The following is a 17,266-nucleotide window of genomic DNA, read 5'->3' as shown; positions in this document are numbered from 1 at the left end:
TTGTAGAATCGGGTGTAGGAAGATGACTTCCAGCTTCCTTCCTCCCTTTTCCTACTGCTCCTGAGGCAAATGCATACAGGCACACACACACCACCCAGCACACTGCCGGGACACTGCCAGGTGACTTTGAATTAAAGATAATATTCTTCTCAGACTGTAAAGGAATATGCCTCATATTCATTTTTATTTCACTTTTAAATTAATGTTTATAAATCCTCATCCTTTTCCCCATCTTCAAAACCCTGAGTTGTAGAGATGATTTTTTTAAACTCTGCCTGCAGCATCTAAAAGCAAATTCTGAAAGCAAATACTTAGAGCAACTAAAACATGCATTTGTATGTGATGTATCTTCCATCAGACTTTGTGACAAATGAACAAACAGAAAATGGGTTCTTTGAACTAGAAGGTAATGATGTTGCTCTATTAATATTAAAGTCTGCATTACTTATAGAGAAAAAATCAGTTTGCCCTGAAATGAATTTTTTGTTTCTATTAACCAACAACATAAGGTACTAAAAATTACAAACTGCATAATGCCCTATGTGAACATTTATATCTTATCCCCATTCTAAATTCTCTGTTCTTCTTCTCTTGGGTCTTCAGGATACCGAATGTCAGCCCCTCAGCATTGTCCAGAGGACATTTTTAAAATTATGATGAAGTGTTGGGATTATAAACCTGAAAACCGGCCCAAGTTCACTGAACTTCAGAAAGAGCTCACTGTCATCAAGAAGAAAATCACATAGTGACAGAACAGTGCAAACTCAGCCTCCAGGACTTGGTCCTCCAGCAGAGTAATATTGTTCTTTTCGTTAACAATGAGTTTATACCACGTTATGTGCAACAGTCTTCTAAGGTTATTTTTTTTAATTAACTGTTTTTTAAATATGTGCCGTTAAAAAAAGTCAAAGGCGAATGCATTCAAGAAACAGGTCAGTCCTACCAAGGGCTTTCTCAGCTCACCACAGCAACCCTGCCATTTCAGCCCTTTGTAAATAGAAAAGCACAGGCTCTAAATGTGAGGGGGAACCAATCCATCTTTTTCACACCAGGACCATCGATGTTTCTCAGAGATTTTTTACTTCAGACCCAGTTCACGGCTGCTGTCCCATGCCACAGACCCTACTCGATCGGTGCTATCAGCTGCATTGGTAATGCCATGTCTGCAGGACACATTCCAACCAAAGTTGGCTTTCTGCTCTGCCAAGGCAAGAGTGTATTTGTAAACATCATTTTTATATTGAGCATTATTTAGACCTCCTAGGGGTTATCTTTCCTTTCTCACCAGAAATAAGCACAGTGTAAGAATCCTCACATTCCTGTCTTATTAGTAAAGCTGTTGTTTCCCTCCCCTTTTGTCCAGGCATCAGAAAATGATGCCTGGAATGTCCTCAAAGAGCTCTTAATTGAGGCCACAGCTTTTAAAGAATGTTTCAGACAGCTGTGACGGCAAGAAGTAAGTTGGAACAGGAGGACGGTCTGGAGAAAGGGGCAGCTAAAGTCATCATCAAAGAGAAGGAAAGGAAAATAGAAAATCTGCCTTCTTACCAGAGTTATGCCTTTACACACACACACACTTTATTTTATGGTCTGATTCATGAAAAAGGTTCTAAGAAATGTTTTCAGGAGTTCACAGATAGAGCCTTCTTGTCAACAAAAAATTCTTTAGAGAAATTCCAAAGCACGAGGCTACAGAAATAACAGCATAATTTTAAGTACCTTCGTTTGAGAGGAGACATCCCAGAATTTAATTCTGTTCATTTGTGCCAGTCTCCAGAGCTGTCAGAATTTCATGATTCTAGTTCATAAACACATCCATGTGTGTACACACATGGGCATGCGCCCCCCCCCCCCCCCCACAGACACACAGCCACACGCACACACACATAATACCGAGAAACCTGGCAGGTATGAATGGAGTAAATTGGTTAAGAAGTCAAATGAACATTATTAAGGAAAAAGCTATAGAGATAGCCCTCCTTTGTCCACCTTCCCCCTTCATTTACTCTTATACTGCTACCTGAAAATTCTTATCATTAGCCGACCCATATATGAGCACAGTTTGGAGATGCTTCATATGAATAAAATGTAACAGAGTTTAAACTAGGATTGTCTTTAGCTGAATCTCAGCTTCATCCAGGGAACTTACCCCATGGTCTGTATATAGTTGCCTCTCAGGATAAATATGTGTGTAAGAGATGGTCACGCTCAGGGGTAAATGTGGCCTGGGAGCTTTTAATAAGTGCTCAGGCCTGTGTCCAAATAGCACAGTAGTGATTATTTGGTCTACATTCATTGGAAGAGCTTATGGGATAGAAAATTCCTCCTGCCCCCTCCACCTATTTGCTGCCTAGGAATATCACTGCACACAACTCACACCCAGTACTACTTTCAAGAGTAAACAGGATAATACTGAGGAGAAAACTGGCTTGTGTCTACCACTTCAATCTCCTTGAAGTTTCATACACATTTAATGATTACCACATCCAGACGAAAATGAAAGCACAATAAACTTGCCCGCAAAAATATTGCAATATACAAAGTAACTCTTTTTTAATCAGCATTGTTTCCCTTCTGTCAAATATTATGAGTAAAAGGAAACCTTCTTTTGATGGCATATACTGTGGTAAATCAAAGCACAGACTCATGAATTAAGATTAAGAGCTCTGGTCTTCAGGCACTTGCCAGCCTTCAAAAGCAAGAATAAAATGGGGACATTTCCACCCTTTGCCAGTATTTCCACGTGCATCTCTCTGTAATATTCTTTGTTTAAAGGAAACAGCCTCCCATCACTTAGCAGCCGCACTGCTAAGCTCTCAGCAAAGAGAATGATGGTTTGGGCTTTAATTTTGTGAACAAGACCTGAAGCTTAATCATTGCATTCTGGTGTAAAGAACGAACATGGCATTGATATTTCACTCATCCAGGCTGTTAGAATTTGCAGTTCACATCGTAACTGTGTGCTTAAATTAAAGAAGCTTTTCAAAACATCATGACATCTGCAGCATTTAAATTCTATTTTATTCTTTGTCCCAAAGCAGGCAGTGGTACGGTTCAGGATTAATAACTCATCGGGAGTCTTTCAGGATATCAGTTATATAGAATATTAAATTTAACGTAGGCGCGTGCATTAAGAAGAACTTATGCAGACTATTTTTACTGTTAATTTTGTTGTGCTTGAAGCATAATTTATTCATCCCTTCTGTCACAGATAATTATTGGAATTATGTACTCTAGGAGGCTAATCCATACCCAAAAAGCATACACACAAATTCTCCTCTGGATTTGCAAGTTGATATAGGGAAAGAAGGATTCGGAAACACATAAAATCCTATGACTTGTTTAGTAAGAAAACAGTAACCGAAATTTTAGTAACCAAAATTGCCACTGGTCTGAATGTAATTCAGCCAGGTCACAAATCTTTGTGTTGTTAATAGATTTTTTCACGTGTTGCATCTGTTACTGCTATGTAGTTTCTGTCATAATTCCTTAAATTTGTGAATATGGAGTCGGGGGCGGGGGGCAGGTAAGCCCAGGCAGCCTGACTCTCACCTGCCTTTTTCTATCTTGAATCACCAAGGAGCCTTTATGAGATTTAAGTAGCTCATCATTTTTCAAGGAAAGAAATCTTTTATTGTCAAATTAACATTTATTACCGACATGTGAAACCTAAAATTATTTTGCACTCCATATAATGTAAGGTTACTTCCCAAAGCCAACATATTCTTTCTCTTCTAGGAAATAATAATAAAGGAGGAATAGGTTTTGTTTAGACTTTCAAAACCAGAGGTTTCATTTTAGTCCATCCTGCCACTAGGTCCCCAGTGAAAGGTCTTATGTAATCATTTCTCTCTTATCTCCCAAATTTAATATAGTCAATAAAATTCTTCATCCATAATTCACCATTTTATCACAAATACGATATTACTGAAACCTGTTACTAGCACACCAGTGTAGAACATGAGTCTGATTGCTTCAGCCAATTTTCAGCACACATTTCACAACTGTTTTTCATTTGAGGGTTGTTTTAAAAGAAAAGAAAATGTTTAGTCATTGAAATAGTCTTTAATTTCCTTTAAACCATGGTATGGTTTTCTTGTCTGTGTTATACTCATTGTTTTCAGTTTTGCCATATAGTTTTATATAAAGTTTGGCTAATACCACTAAAATAACCGTGGCTTCACAATACTGGTATGACTTGTGTCAAGAAGAAAGTGTTTTAATTATAATATATGCCACACACTGAGGATCTTGTAGTGGGATAAACATAAAAATGAGAACGCAAAATACATGTCTAGGTCGTATGTTACTGTTGTTTGGTTACCTCAGTCACTCTACTTTCCAGTTCACTCATCAGATATTCTAAAAATGTACCTGAAAACCTTCCTTAGTATACCCTATGGACACTGTTCTGTGGCTGTGTGTCTTTTGACGTGAGATCAGTTGATAACTTTCTGAAAAGAGGGTTTGTTTGTTTGTTTGCCTCAACCCTCTTTTTACATATACGTACCCCCCCCCAGCACACCATTGGTATTTTAGTTGTTTCTTATCAACAGAATTGATTGTCCATAAACACTGTTCTGAGTCATGTAAGACTGACTTTGTATTTAGGAGGTCAGAGCCCTCACCCAAACAGAATAATGCAAAATACAAAGAACAAAAAGGGACAGACAATTGAAAAAGACATGGTTTATGTATTAATATGTTAATTAAAACAAAGATTTTATATGAAAATGAGTTTATATTACAGTTCCATTACACTATTAAGTTAGCATGAAAGTTTACCATTAAAATAAAGTGTTACCTCTTTTATTACTAACTCTGATTTGCTTATACGTACCAGAAATTTTTTATTAATATTTTAGTTTTATTAGTTTTCTCTGTTTTGATTAGTTTCATATCAAGTCTGAATAATATATTATTTGGGAAGATCCAGAACTACATATTAATTTCTGCCAAAAAATATATTCTAATTAAAAGTCAATATTTCATGTACCAAGATGACCTACTTGAAGGAGATACTGCTACAGTTGTAGAGTCCCATAAAATTCTCCTTTAAAAAATAATGCTATAATACAGAAGGTGTAAAACTATATATCTTAGTCATAATTCAATTTAGGGAAATATTTGTAACCCCTTGAAGACCATCCTACTGCCTCATACTGATTCAAAGATTAAATTCTGAATTGTTAAGTGTAGACATTAAAGACTGCCTAATAAAGACTGAGATTCTTAGGTGGTAGAAAAATCCTACTGAACTGAATTCCTAGTCACTTTAAACTGGGGAGATATAACGAGCATAGGCTTCAGCACATCTGTTAATAAGGCACTGAGGCAAACGTCTACCAAGGCAAAAGAGGAGAGCACCAGTTATCCTAAGGCAGGATGATGCAGCCCCTACAGAGAGTGTAGGATAAGTAAAGTGGAACGAAGACTTGGACAACGTCACTAGGAGGCCTGAGGAGAACAGTGCCACCAGACCAGATCCTTTTCTACAGAAAATGTAAAAGGTATTGGAGTCAAAAGAAGCAAAAGAGGTCACCTGCCAGTGTGTGGGCCTTCCTGTGAGCAAACCAAACATCTCTCCCTTGCATGTGCAGCAGTCTCTCATCTCCAGCTCAGAGGCGATGCTGTGCTGGGTGACACGTGCTCATCGTCCTCCCAGCTAATGGGTTTGGCCATATATGCTTAGACTTTTAACAGAGACTTCTCTAAGTCTCTTTGTATTTGAGTTGGTGATACTATTTCTTAAACTAAATCACTGAATATTCACCCTCATTAGAAATCTGGTTGCAATGGGGCTGGTCTCCTAAGTGAGAGCACGCTGAGATCAGCCATTTCACCTTTTGACTGATGTTGAGTAACTGGCTCCTAGAGGTACCCCAGAGGGACCTTCCTCTGATGAGCTCAGCTCTGGGGAAACATGGAATCCAGCAGGGAAGGAGGGGAATACCAATTAAATAGCAATACTCCTTGTCTTTATACTAATAACGTGTGAGGGAAAGGAATCATAGAAGCATCCTAAAGCCAGTCACAGTGCAGCATGGCTAAGGTCAGACATGGAAGGCAGAGAAAGAGACATCCAAAAAGGAAGACTGAAGGACAGGAAGAGCAAAAACAAAGTACCAATGCAAAGTGACTCAAGGGCTCACCTTCCAACAAAAAATGCAGTATCAATGAGGGAAAGCGAATCCTCAAAAGGGAATTTGAGGTTCTTCCCGCTGCATGGTATTAAACATTACATACCTCTCAAGTTTCTACAGCACTTCTTAAAGGGCATTGAGTGGGGTATCGATTCGATTTTCTTTATGCTCCCTATAATCTCAAGAGGAAGCCACTGTTGAATGAGAATTACTCTTGCTTGGTAAGGCTGCAGGTATGACAGTGGTTCAGCCCACTTCCTAAGCAGTAAGGAACTGAGGTGGCACACATATGTCTGGGCAGCCAGCATTGGAGGAAAACTGCTGTGAAATTTCCTTCTTCTTATTTTATGAAAGAAAAGATACCTTGCGGGTGTCTCTGCCTGCAACATAAAGATAGATTGAGCTTCCCTCCTTGCCAGCAAACTTGCAAGGGCTCCCAAAGAAGAATATTTAGAATTCACTCTAAAAAGATTCAAATCTTGAATTTCTAAATTATCTTCCCAAACATTACCACTGAAGTCAGAAGAGGTGAGTGTTCTACAAAGTAATAAAATGTTCTAAGTGATGGTAATGACCCTGGTAGCAGGATCTTGTAATGTTTGCCCTCAGCTTTATTCATTCAGAAGCTTTTTCTCAATATCTGCCATGTCAGGTTCAGGGAACCCTACTGGGTGCTAGTTTTTCTGGATTTTTTTTTTTTTTTTTTTTTCTGGTTGGTATTTCTTTTTCTCTTGTTGTTTCTTAATCTTTACCAAAACAGAAAAGCCTTTTCTCGTCAGCTTTTATCAGACAGTGTCTTAACTGGCCTAGACCAAACAGTTTCTCCTCACGTGCTCAGGAGGCCCTTGCCTTACAGAGAGCTCCCAGGCATCCATTTACCAGGCCAACTGCATACCCTCTGTGTGAGAGGCCCCATGGCTTAGAACACAAAGAGGCCTCGTTGTAGTCTTTGTGGTGGGGATAGGACGACTAGGTGGCAGATGTGTTTGATGAGTTATACTATCAATAGAGGTTCTTGGGAGATTTTGCCAGGATGGAAAGATCATTGTGAGCAGATGTGTCCAGGGAAGCAGCCTGTTGACTTGGCCGAGTAAGCTCACTAGGTGACCTGCCTCCAAAGAAATGTTAAAACACTAACAATGATTATTTTAAAACCCCGGACATTTTCAATTTTTCCATTCCACTCTTCTCTGCCAGTATTTTTTATTGTTTCCTTCACACTCCTCTTGTCAGTAAATGTCTAAAAGTATTTCAGTTGCACAATGTCAAAGAGTTTTTCCACAGCTTCAGAAAAGAGGGTAGCAAATACAAAGACTCAAGTTTAAAATAAGGCAATCTACCTAGAGACACAGACCCCAAAGCACTACTGTGCTGAAACACAAACTCTACAGTTTCCCCCAGAGCGGTACCCTTCCTACAAAGCCAAACATCACTCTTTCTCCTGTCTGTTAAGAACATCTTTAGTATCAGAATAAGCACCTTCTAGATGCTATCCAAAGCAGATTCTAAAATGACATACGAAGAAGCCAGATTTCAACCATTAAAGCAACAACAGAAACACTACTTTCATCCCTTTGTACTCAGTTAAAACATCCATGCAAAAACTATCAATAGGGCTTCCCTGGTGGCGCAGTGGTTGAGAGTCCGCCTGCCGATGCAGGGGACAGGGGTTCGTGCCCCAGTCCGGGAAGATCCCACATGCCGCGGAGCGGCTGGGCCCGTGAGCCATGGCCGCTGAGCCTGTGCGTCCAGAGCCTGTGCTCCGCAACAGGAGAGACCACAACAGTGAGAGGCCAGCGTACCACAAAAAAAAAAAAAAAAAAAAAAAAACCTATCAATAGAACCATCCAGGCAGTTCATCTAGTGAGGAGCTAGTACCTTATTTTGAAAGCATAGGATGGATGTCAATGGGAAATAGCAATGTTTTGAGCAACACAGGGTAAGTATAAGAAGGCCAATAAAAAAAAAATCCCAATTCCCGCATTGAAGCAACAAAAATCTGAGAATGAAAAATGGAGTTGTATATGAGTCCAAACTTAATATTTTCTTCATGTAGCTCTTGTCAAATTGTACAACCTTGGGGGTCCTCTTTTGAGTTGCCTGAAAAATCCTTATGAAGCAAAAAACTAAATCCACCCCCCCAACCCCCAATGGGAGCTTGAATTTCTAAGTGCCCTGGATTCAGAAACTTAGCGGCTGAGAGGGAATCTGTAATGTTATAACCAAGATCTCAGGCAAAAGGCCCATCTTGGCAGTCTTTGCAAGCTTGCTAATCCATGCTTTTGTTAATTTTTAAACATGGAAGATGGCAGAGTGGTGGGGGTGAGGAAAACACCCTATTATCTAGAAATTTTTTACAAATAATTTTACTTGGTAGAAATAAACTTGCCTCCTTGCTCTTAAGAAATGCCAGACTGTTGTAAGCAAATGCAGAGGGCATGGTGCCCAGAGCCATGCTTAATATGACCGTGAAGTTTTCTCCTAACCCAAAGCATAACGGTTCTTATATTTAGATGATAGGATGCTAGGGAGGCCCATCCCCTGCCGGTCTAATTGCTTTGCTTCAGCTACAAGTGGAAGACCAATTCCAACAGAAATGAACTTATTTGCCACAATTCCTCCTCAGATGCTAGGCCTTTCACACTTGGAATGCACGGAAAATATACATGTTTTAATGGAATTCACTATTTTTGGCTTTAGTGTCAAAGAGATTGGTTCTACAAGGTTCACCTGATTCCCCATAACAAGTATATGTTATAATCCTATGATTCTAAATCCAATCGCAGCTATAGGTTCTGAGCATCAAGTCAAAATCAAAGATAAAGGGGAACTGGTAGAGAGGGGTTTTGTTTGTTTCAGACTCATGACCAAAGTGGCCAAAAATGTGAAACTCCCTTTCACTTGACGAACATTTCACCGTATGAAATGCCAGTCACCCCACAGCATCCTGTGACATAATCAGACTCTCAACATGGATCAGTGGCCAGGAGCACACTTTTCATGGGCCACTTCTGTTTATCATTTTCCTTCATAAATCATTGAGATTTCTCACTAAGACAGCTTTATTTGACGTGTATAGGTTCTATGTTTAATTTATGTTAAATATATTAAATCACATGGCCTACTTAAGCAACATATGAGTATAGCAGGGGTTGGTGGCAGTATGAGTTCTGCTGACTTTATGTTATGGTTTCTTTGTGTTTCTCTTGGTATGGAGAGTCCTAAAAGATTAGAACTCTCTGAAGTCGTAGCCATACAACCACATAGGGTTAGGAAAAGCCAGATAAATGCAGGAGAATAAAATCAAGTTGTCAAAGTCCCGGGAACAGCCCTGACTTCTTCAGGAACGCAAGCAAACGGAAAGCAAAGACAAAATGTACAAATGGCGCCCAAGCCATTTGACGGTGGGCAGCCCACTGGCCTAAGGCACTGCATGCTCCTGGCACAGACCTACAGTGAGTGGTTGCAGAAATGTGACTTTCTGGGTTGCTTCCACTTCCCTTTGTTAGAAGATGAGTGTGGGATGATGGGGTGGGAATGGGGTGTGCCCTCAGCCCCCCATGGTACAGATGTTCCATCTGCAAGCCTGTTGGGCAAAGCACTCCTGTGGTTTACAGTTTCCTTTTAGTGCCAATATTGTCAGGTTAAAGCACCTTTAATCTTCTTTTGTTGTTATTTTAAAATAATATATTTGTTAAGTGGATTAAAGAAACACTGGAAATAGGGTGCTTCTTATAAAAAGCTAAAGTGTAAAACACAGAAGCAAGTCCTTTGGTGAGTTTATCTGGCTTTGTAAACAAGTCTGAAAATGAATGAGAGAGAAATATCTAAGCAGTTAGTTGTCTGTCTTTTACCATTTTTAACTCGGATCTGTATTTAACACTTATTTATTTGTTAGTTTTACATTCAGAAGAAATACACTTTGAACTTCAGCTAACATTGTAGGATGTTTTTAAATTGTTTTCTACTTTTTAAAACATGATTTCATCATTTTTGTAAACTTAGATAATTTTTGAATAGCCCTTTTTTCTTTCCCAATAGACCAATTACCATGCATAGGTCTGTGGAACTTTTTTTTAACTGTATTCTTATAATAAATGTAAATATTTGTAGCAAACTGTGTCTTGTCTTGTTTAATCTTTCCATCGTGTTTATATTTCTTTCTTTTCCATATAAATATTCTCTAAGCAGAAGAAAAGGAAGGAGAGATTTCCATGGTAACTGGCCTCCTAGGGATGTAACAATGTATAAAACATCATTAGCTTTCAGTTTCTCTGTAATTAAGCTTCTGAGTTCTGATGATAATGGGTGTGTGCTGCTTACAGTCCAATCACTGCTTCCTCTGTTTAGAAATCAAAACTGAAATATAGTTCAAAACGGAAATACAGTTCAAGTCCCATTTCTCTGTGCGGACTGGCTGTTTGCCAGGGGTTTTGTTGTTGTTTCATAACAGGATTTGTTTAGACATAACAAAAGGATTTAGGGAAGAAAGGTGGCTGAGAGAGATGTTTAGAAAGAGAAGCTGAAAGCTGCTGCAGCGCGGCAGTTACAGGCACGCATCCTTGCCTGGCTGGTGTACAGGGCTGAGCTGGTCACAGAGCCAAGATGCTGCTGGACTACTGTTTACCCTTCAGTCAGCAAATCGATAACATTTCTAAAACGGCATGCTGTTATTTACACAGTTTCCCCTGCGTTAAACCAAGCCCTCTCCCCCTCCCCGATCTTGGATTGGAAGAGGTAACCACTCCCCTCTCAAAAACATGTTTCCTGTTTGTGGGGCAGCCGCCAAGCTTCTTAGGACAAGCAAAATGCATCCATACAAGTCTTTCCAACCTTCCTACTCCTGCAGCACCCTGGCTGACCAGAGCTGGGTGTTTCTGGCCCTTCGTGAATCCTTTCACCATAACTCTTAATTGTCTGTCTGAGATTCCATCCTCATCTCTGGCAGTTTTGATTTCTGATACAGCATCCCAGACAACCTGTGCTTTTACTGACTTCAATTAATTAGGACCAGGTGCATCCAGCCAACCAAGGAAGGTTGGCTATTGGACTGAAGTTCCAGTCCCCAGGATGGATGAACAGCATCTCTGAAATTCCCTGGAGTTCTCGTAGCATTTAAAGTCCTAGACTTCACTGTACATCCCCCTCTGGCTAGTGATTTCTTTAGGCAGATGGCAGTGATGTTGCTTGCAAAAAACCGTGGATGTAAGAACTAGTTTCCATTAATTAAAAGTATCAGTGGTTGTTCCTGCAGGTAAAAACAGTGTAAATGAAGTGTATTTTGAAACTCCCCAAATCTGCTACAATTGGACTGACCCAGCACACTTAGGCCAAACTCATGACTACAACTGAATCAGGCTGTTGGTGCTACTTCCAAAGGCATCTGATATCGAAACAAGCGTCACTCTGGGAGCGAGGAAACCTCTGTTCTCATCCCCGGTTGGACTCTCACTAGTTCGTAAACTTGAACAAGCCACATCACTATCTAGGCCACAGTTTCCTCAACTGTAAAACGGGTTGGACTAAATCATTACCTAGTATTAAAACTTTTTTTTTTTAATTTTGCTTCTCTAAAAGCATACTGATTCCTTCTTCCGTATTTAATGTAGTCCAGGTGGTGCCCTCCCACTATGGAAGCCAAAGGACCAATCCGTAATCTTTATTTACCCAATTGGATACTTTCTCCCAAAACTGAGTCTTGAAGGACAGAAGAAAGAGTTGGAAGGCACTGTTCCTAGGAAAATACTGCTGTAAAGTTGCCCTAGTCCTCCAGAGCACCCTTGGTGTCTTCCCATTCCCAAGCCTCATTCTCTAGCCTCCTATTGACCTTGGAGCCTCCAGCTCATTCCCTTTTACTAAGCTATCCATAGAGCGGTTCTGTTGCCTGCAGCCAAGGATCCTGGCTGATAACAGTGATCTCTAAGGCGAGGCCCCTTCCAGCCTTGGGATTCTGTGATCTCCCAAGTCTTCTCGGGGTCACTTTAGAATCTCTGAACACCAGCACTGTGCAGGACGGGTTCTGTTCTCTTGCTTTCACAGTGTAGCTGTCAGAATTCCAAAGTGATGAGAAAAAGGAAAATTCCTTAAAGGTTCAGTCATCTAGTGTGCTGATTATCTAAACTAAGCCTTTTAACGTCTCCCCGGCTCAGGACCTAGGTAATTCAAAATTATAAATGTTGCTTTTGCAGCCTCCCTGTGGTGACAGTTGGCACCATAGGATAAATGATAAGGTCAATGGACTAGAACATTGTGAGAGGCTAATTGATCTATCACAGCAATATAAATGCCAAGAATTAATAGAAAAATAAATGTCATAGGAAGTGGAGATATTGACAACCTTAGAAGCTAGTCTCTCCTGGCCTCTTCCCACCTTTCATTAGGGCTTGGTCTTGTTCCGTATTCAGAGGATCTTTCCCTTTCATGCAAACACATCCAGCCCCCAAACGTTTCGTTCTAGCCCTGGGTAAAAGCCAATGAATAATTTAAGCCTGTTGGGTTTTTATCCCAATTTAATTTTCCAAGCAGCCTCCGGAAGCCTTCCCTCTGCCCCCCTGCCAAATGTCAAGGAATGAGTATGACACAGTAATACAGCACAGCAGGACTCGAAGGAACACACTGAGGATGTATGTGCGTTATGAAAGGGAGTGAGTGGGCAAAGTGGGAGGATTTACTCACTGATGTCCCTCACTGAAGGTCCTGTTGCAGCAGCCAAAATCCCAGAAACCAGGCTTTTTCTATTCCAGAGCTGTACACTTCATTAGTCTTCCAGGGAATACCAACCAGAGATGGGGACATCTCGTCTGCTATGGTTGAACCTTTAACCTCAATCAAATCAGGGGACAGGCAGCCATCTGCCCCAGCCAGTTTCACTCCTGAATTTCTTTTTATATCAAACTAAGTCCAGCCTCTCTTCTACGTCACTCTGATGCATATAGAAAGTTAGAAATGGGAGACCAGCAGATTCACAAGAGCATATCTCCTCTCTTTGCCTCATTGTTCTCTTTCTCAAACCCTTTCTTGTGGCTTGAAATCAGTCCTATATCAGGATACCCTCACAGTTTTTTTACCCCAAAGTAGATGTTCCATAAATAATCATTGGTGTATATTAAAGTATATTCCTCAAGTACAAATTTGGGAAGACCAGAAGTCATCTACAAGGTTAAACATATGGTAAAAGAGGAAAATTATAAATAAAAACAAAGTCCAATTATAAAGAGAAAAGAGAGGAAACCAGATATCTAAAATCTGTTAATTACAACGAGGCAATAAATTTTACTGAATTTCCTGACAACCAAAAAAAAAAAAAAAGGCTGAAAATTCATGTGCTAAGCATTCAACTTAAAAGATTAGAAATAAAGTGATTCTAGAACTTTGTTTTCTAAGGTTAAACATAAGAGTCATGGCAGTGGTTTTCAACTGGAAGCCATATTGCCCCCCAGGGGATATTTAACAATGTCTGCAGATATTTTTGGTTAGTCACAACTGGTAAGTGCTACTGGCATCCAATAGGTAGAGGCCAGGGTGCTGCTAACCATCCTACAATGCCCAAGACAGACCTTCACACTAAAGAATTCTCTGGCCCCAAATGTTAATAGTGCCATGGGTGAGACACCCTGAGTTATAAGGCTTCTCTGCATTTCCATCCAGTGGAAATGGAAGGCTTTCTTTAACTGGATAAATTTTAAAGGAACAATGAAAGACAAAAATGAAAGCTGCTTTTTAATTTCTTTCCCTACGCTGATATGTTTGAAATACAGCTTACATAGAAAAACAAAGCCAAGACTTTGTTCTTCAATGAGATTCACCAAGAAAAAAAGAATAAACTGTCTTAGGAATGAAATAGTAGACATAAATAACTACAGAAACAGCAGGGATTGAAAAGGTAATAAGTGAATACTGTGAACTCTCTGATAATAAATTTGAAAATAACCTAAATTAAACAAACTTGATGAATTCCTAGAAACAATATAACTTGCCAAAGCTTACTCAAGAAAAAATAGCATTCAAAATAGTTCTGTAACTATTAAAGAGCTGAAATCAGTAATTTAAAATCGTCTTGTAGCATTTAACCCAGATACCTGAAGGTTTATTTCATGCATAAACTTTTACATACATGTTCATAGCAGCTATTTTGGTTTGCTTTTTGGTTTTTTACTATTTTAAATGAAGCTGGAGGAATTTAATAATGATACCCTTTAATATGATTCAGTTCACTGCAGGGCTGTTAGAAAATCAGGGGTGAAGTTCTTAGGCTTAGGAGAGAGATGTTAGAAGTACGTTAGCAAGATATATTATTACATCTTTAAAACCATTTACTTTAAAACTTGTAAGGTCACAGAAGCATTTAAAATAACTTTTAGACGAGATCATGTGTGTTCAGGGTGGTACAGCTGTAGACTACAGCCAACATCATACTCAATGCTGAAAAGCTGAAAGCATTTTCTCTAAGATCAGGAACAAGACAAGGATGTCCACTCTTACCACTTTTATTCAACACTGTTTAGGAAGTCCTAGCTACAGCAATAAGAGAAGAAAAAAATAAATAAAAGGAATCCAAATTGGAAAAGAAGTAAAACTGTCACTGTTTCCAGATGACATGATACTATACATGGAAAATCCTAAAGATGCTACCAGAAAACTACTAGAGCTCATCAATGAATCTGGTAAAGTTGCAGGACAAAATTAATACACAGAAGTCTGTTGCATTTCTATACACTAACAACAAAAGATCAGAAAGAGAAATTAAAGAAACAATCCCATTTACTGTCATATCAAAAAGAATAAAATACCTAGGGATAAACCTACCTAAGGAGGCAAAAGACCTGTACTCAGAAAACTATAAGATGCTGATTAAAGAAATCAAAAATGACACAAACAGATGGAAAGATATACCATGTTCTTGGATTGGAAGAATCAACATTGTGCAAATGACTATAGGCAATCTACAGATGCAATGCAAGCCCTATCAAATTACCAATGGCATTTTTCACAGAACTAGACAAAAAATCTTTAAATTTGTATGGAGACACAAAAGACCCCAAATAGCTAAAGCAATCCTGAGAAAGAAAAATGGAGCTGGAGGAATCAGGCTCCCAAACTTCAGACTATACTACAAAGCTTCACTTATCAAAACACTATGGTCCTACACAAAAGCAGACATTTAGATCAATGGAACAGGATAGAAAGCCCAGAAATAAACCCCTACACCTATGGTCAATTAATCTACAACAAAGGAGGCCTAGAATACACAATGGATAAAAGACAGTCTCTTCAGTAAGTGGTGCTGGGAAAACTGGACAGCTACATGTAAAAGAATGAAATTAGAACATTCTCTAACACCATACACAAAAATAAACTCAAAATGGATTAAGGACCTAAATGTAAGACCAGGTACTATAAAACTCTTAGGGGAAAACATAGGCAGAACACACTTCAACATAAATTGCAGCAGTATCTTTTGGATCCATCTCCTAGGGTAATGAAAATAAAAACAAAAATAAACAAATGGGACCTAATTAAACTAAAAAGCTTTTGTACAGCAAAGGAAACTGTAAACAAAATGAAAAGACAACCCACAGTATGGGAAAAAATATTTGCAAATGATGTGACCGACAAGGGATTATTCTCCAAAATTTACAAACAGCTCATGAGGCTCAGTATCAAAAAAACAACCCAATCAAAAAAATAGGCAGAAGACCTAAATAAACATTTCTGCAAAGAAGACATACAGATGGCCAAGCAGTACATAAAAAGATTCTCAACATTGCTAATTATTTATTAGAGGAATGAAAATCATAACTACAGTGAGATATCACCTCACATCAGTCAAAACGGCTATCATCAAAAAATCCATAAACAATAAACGCTGGAGAGGGTGTGGAGAGAAGGGAACCCTCCTATGCTGTTGGTGGGAATGTAAATTGGTGCAACCACTATGTAGAACAGTATGGAGGTTCCTTAAAAAACTAAAACTAGACGCTACCATATGATCCAGCAATCCCACTCCTGGGCATATATCCAGAGAAAACCATAATTTGAAAAGATACATGCACCCCAATGTTCACTGCAACACCGTCTACAACAGCCAGGACATGGAAACAACCTAAATGTCCATTGATAGATGAATGGATAAATAGGATGTGGTACATATCTACAATGGAATATTACTCAGCCATAAAAAAGAGTGAAATAATGGCATTTCAGCAACATGGATGGACCTAGAGATTGTCATACTGACTGAAGTCAGTCAGACAAAGACAAATATATGATATCACTTATATGTGGAATCTAAAAAAAAAATGGTACAAATAAACTTATTTACAAAACAGAAATAGAGGGCTTCCCTGGTGGCGCAGTGGTTGAGAGTCCGCCTGCTGATGCAGGGGACACGGGTTCCTGCCCCAGTCTGGGAAGATCCCACATGCCACGGAGCGGCTGGGCCCATGAGCCATGGCCACTGAGCCTGTGTGTCCAGAGCCTGTGCTCCACAACGGGAGAGGCCACAACAGTGAGAGGCCCGCGTACCACAAAAAAAAACAAACAAAAAAACAGAAAGAGTCATAGTTGTAGAAAAAAAACTTATGGTTACCAGAGGGGAAAGGGGCAGGGGAGGGATATATTGGGAGTTCAGGACTGATATATACACACTACTATATTTAAAACAGATAAGCAAAAAGGACCTACTGTATAGCACAGGGAACTCTGCTCAACATTCTGTAATAACCTAAATGGGAAAAGAATTTGAAAACGAATAGATATATGTATAACTGAATCACTTTGCTGTACACCTGAAATACAATGTTGTAAATCAACTATACTCCAATTAAAAATTTTTAAAAAATAACTTTTAACCATGTGCAGTTAATTTGATAGCAGCTTTTGTCTAACAGCCCAAAACTGGAAAATACCCAAATGTTCTTCAATAGGAAACTGTGAAATACTACTCAGCAATAAAAATGAGTGAACTATTTTTTCTTCTTGAAAACGTCTACTTTTTTCTTTTTTTAGCCACGAGCAACAACTAAAACAATAGGCAAAGATTTTCTTTTTTTTTTTAACTTTTTATTTTATATGGCCAATTAACAATGTTGTGATAGTTTCAGGTGCACAGCAAAGGGGCTCAG

At 39.2% G+C, this 17,266-nt stretch overlaps 1 protein-coding gene across 6 annotated transcripts in view; it reads left to right on the top strand.

Annotated features, from left to right (window-relative positions):
- FER (FER tyrosine kinase) overlaps nt 1-4,870 on the top strand; it is a 477,424-nt gene extending 472,554 nt beyond the window's left edge. For all 6 annotated transcript variants that reach the window (XM_032625918.1, XM_032625922.1, XM_032625921.1 and 3 more), the window contains one exon: nt 604-4,870. In XM_032625918.1, coding sequence (XP_032481809.1) covers nt 604-746 — 143 coding nt within the window. In that variant the 3' untranslated portion in view covers nt 747-4,870. The remainder of the gene's footprint in view (nt 1-603) is intronic.
- Nucleotides 4,871-17,266: the final 12,396 nt, after the last annotated feature.

The sequence above is a fragment of the Phocoena sinus genome, chromosome 3, assembly GCF_008692025.1.
Source record: "Phocoena sinus isolate mPhoSin1 chromosome 3, mPhoSin1.pri, whole genome shotgun sequence".
NCBI classification, from domain to species: Eukaryota; Metazoa; Chordata; class Mammalia; order Artiodactyla; family Phocoenidae; genus Phocoena; species Phocoena sinus.
This window is presented reverse-complemented; position numbering and strand designations above follow the sequence as displayed.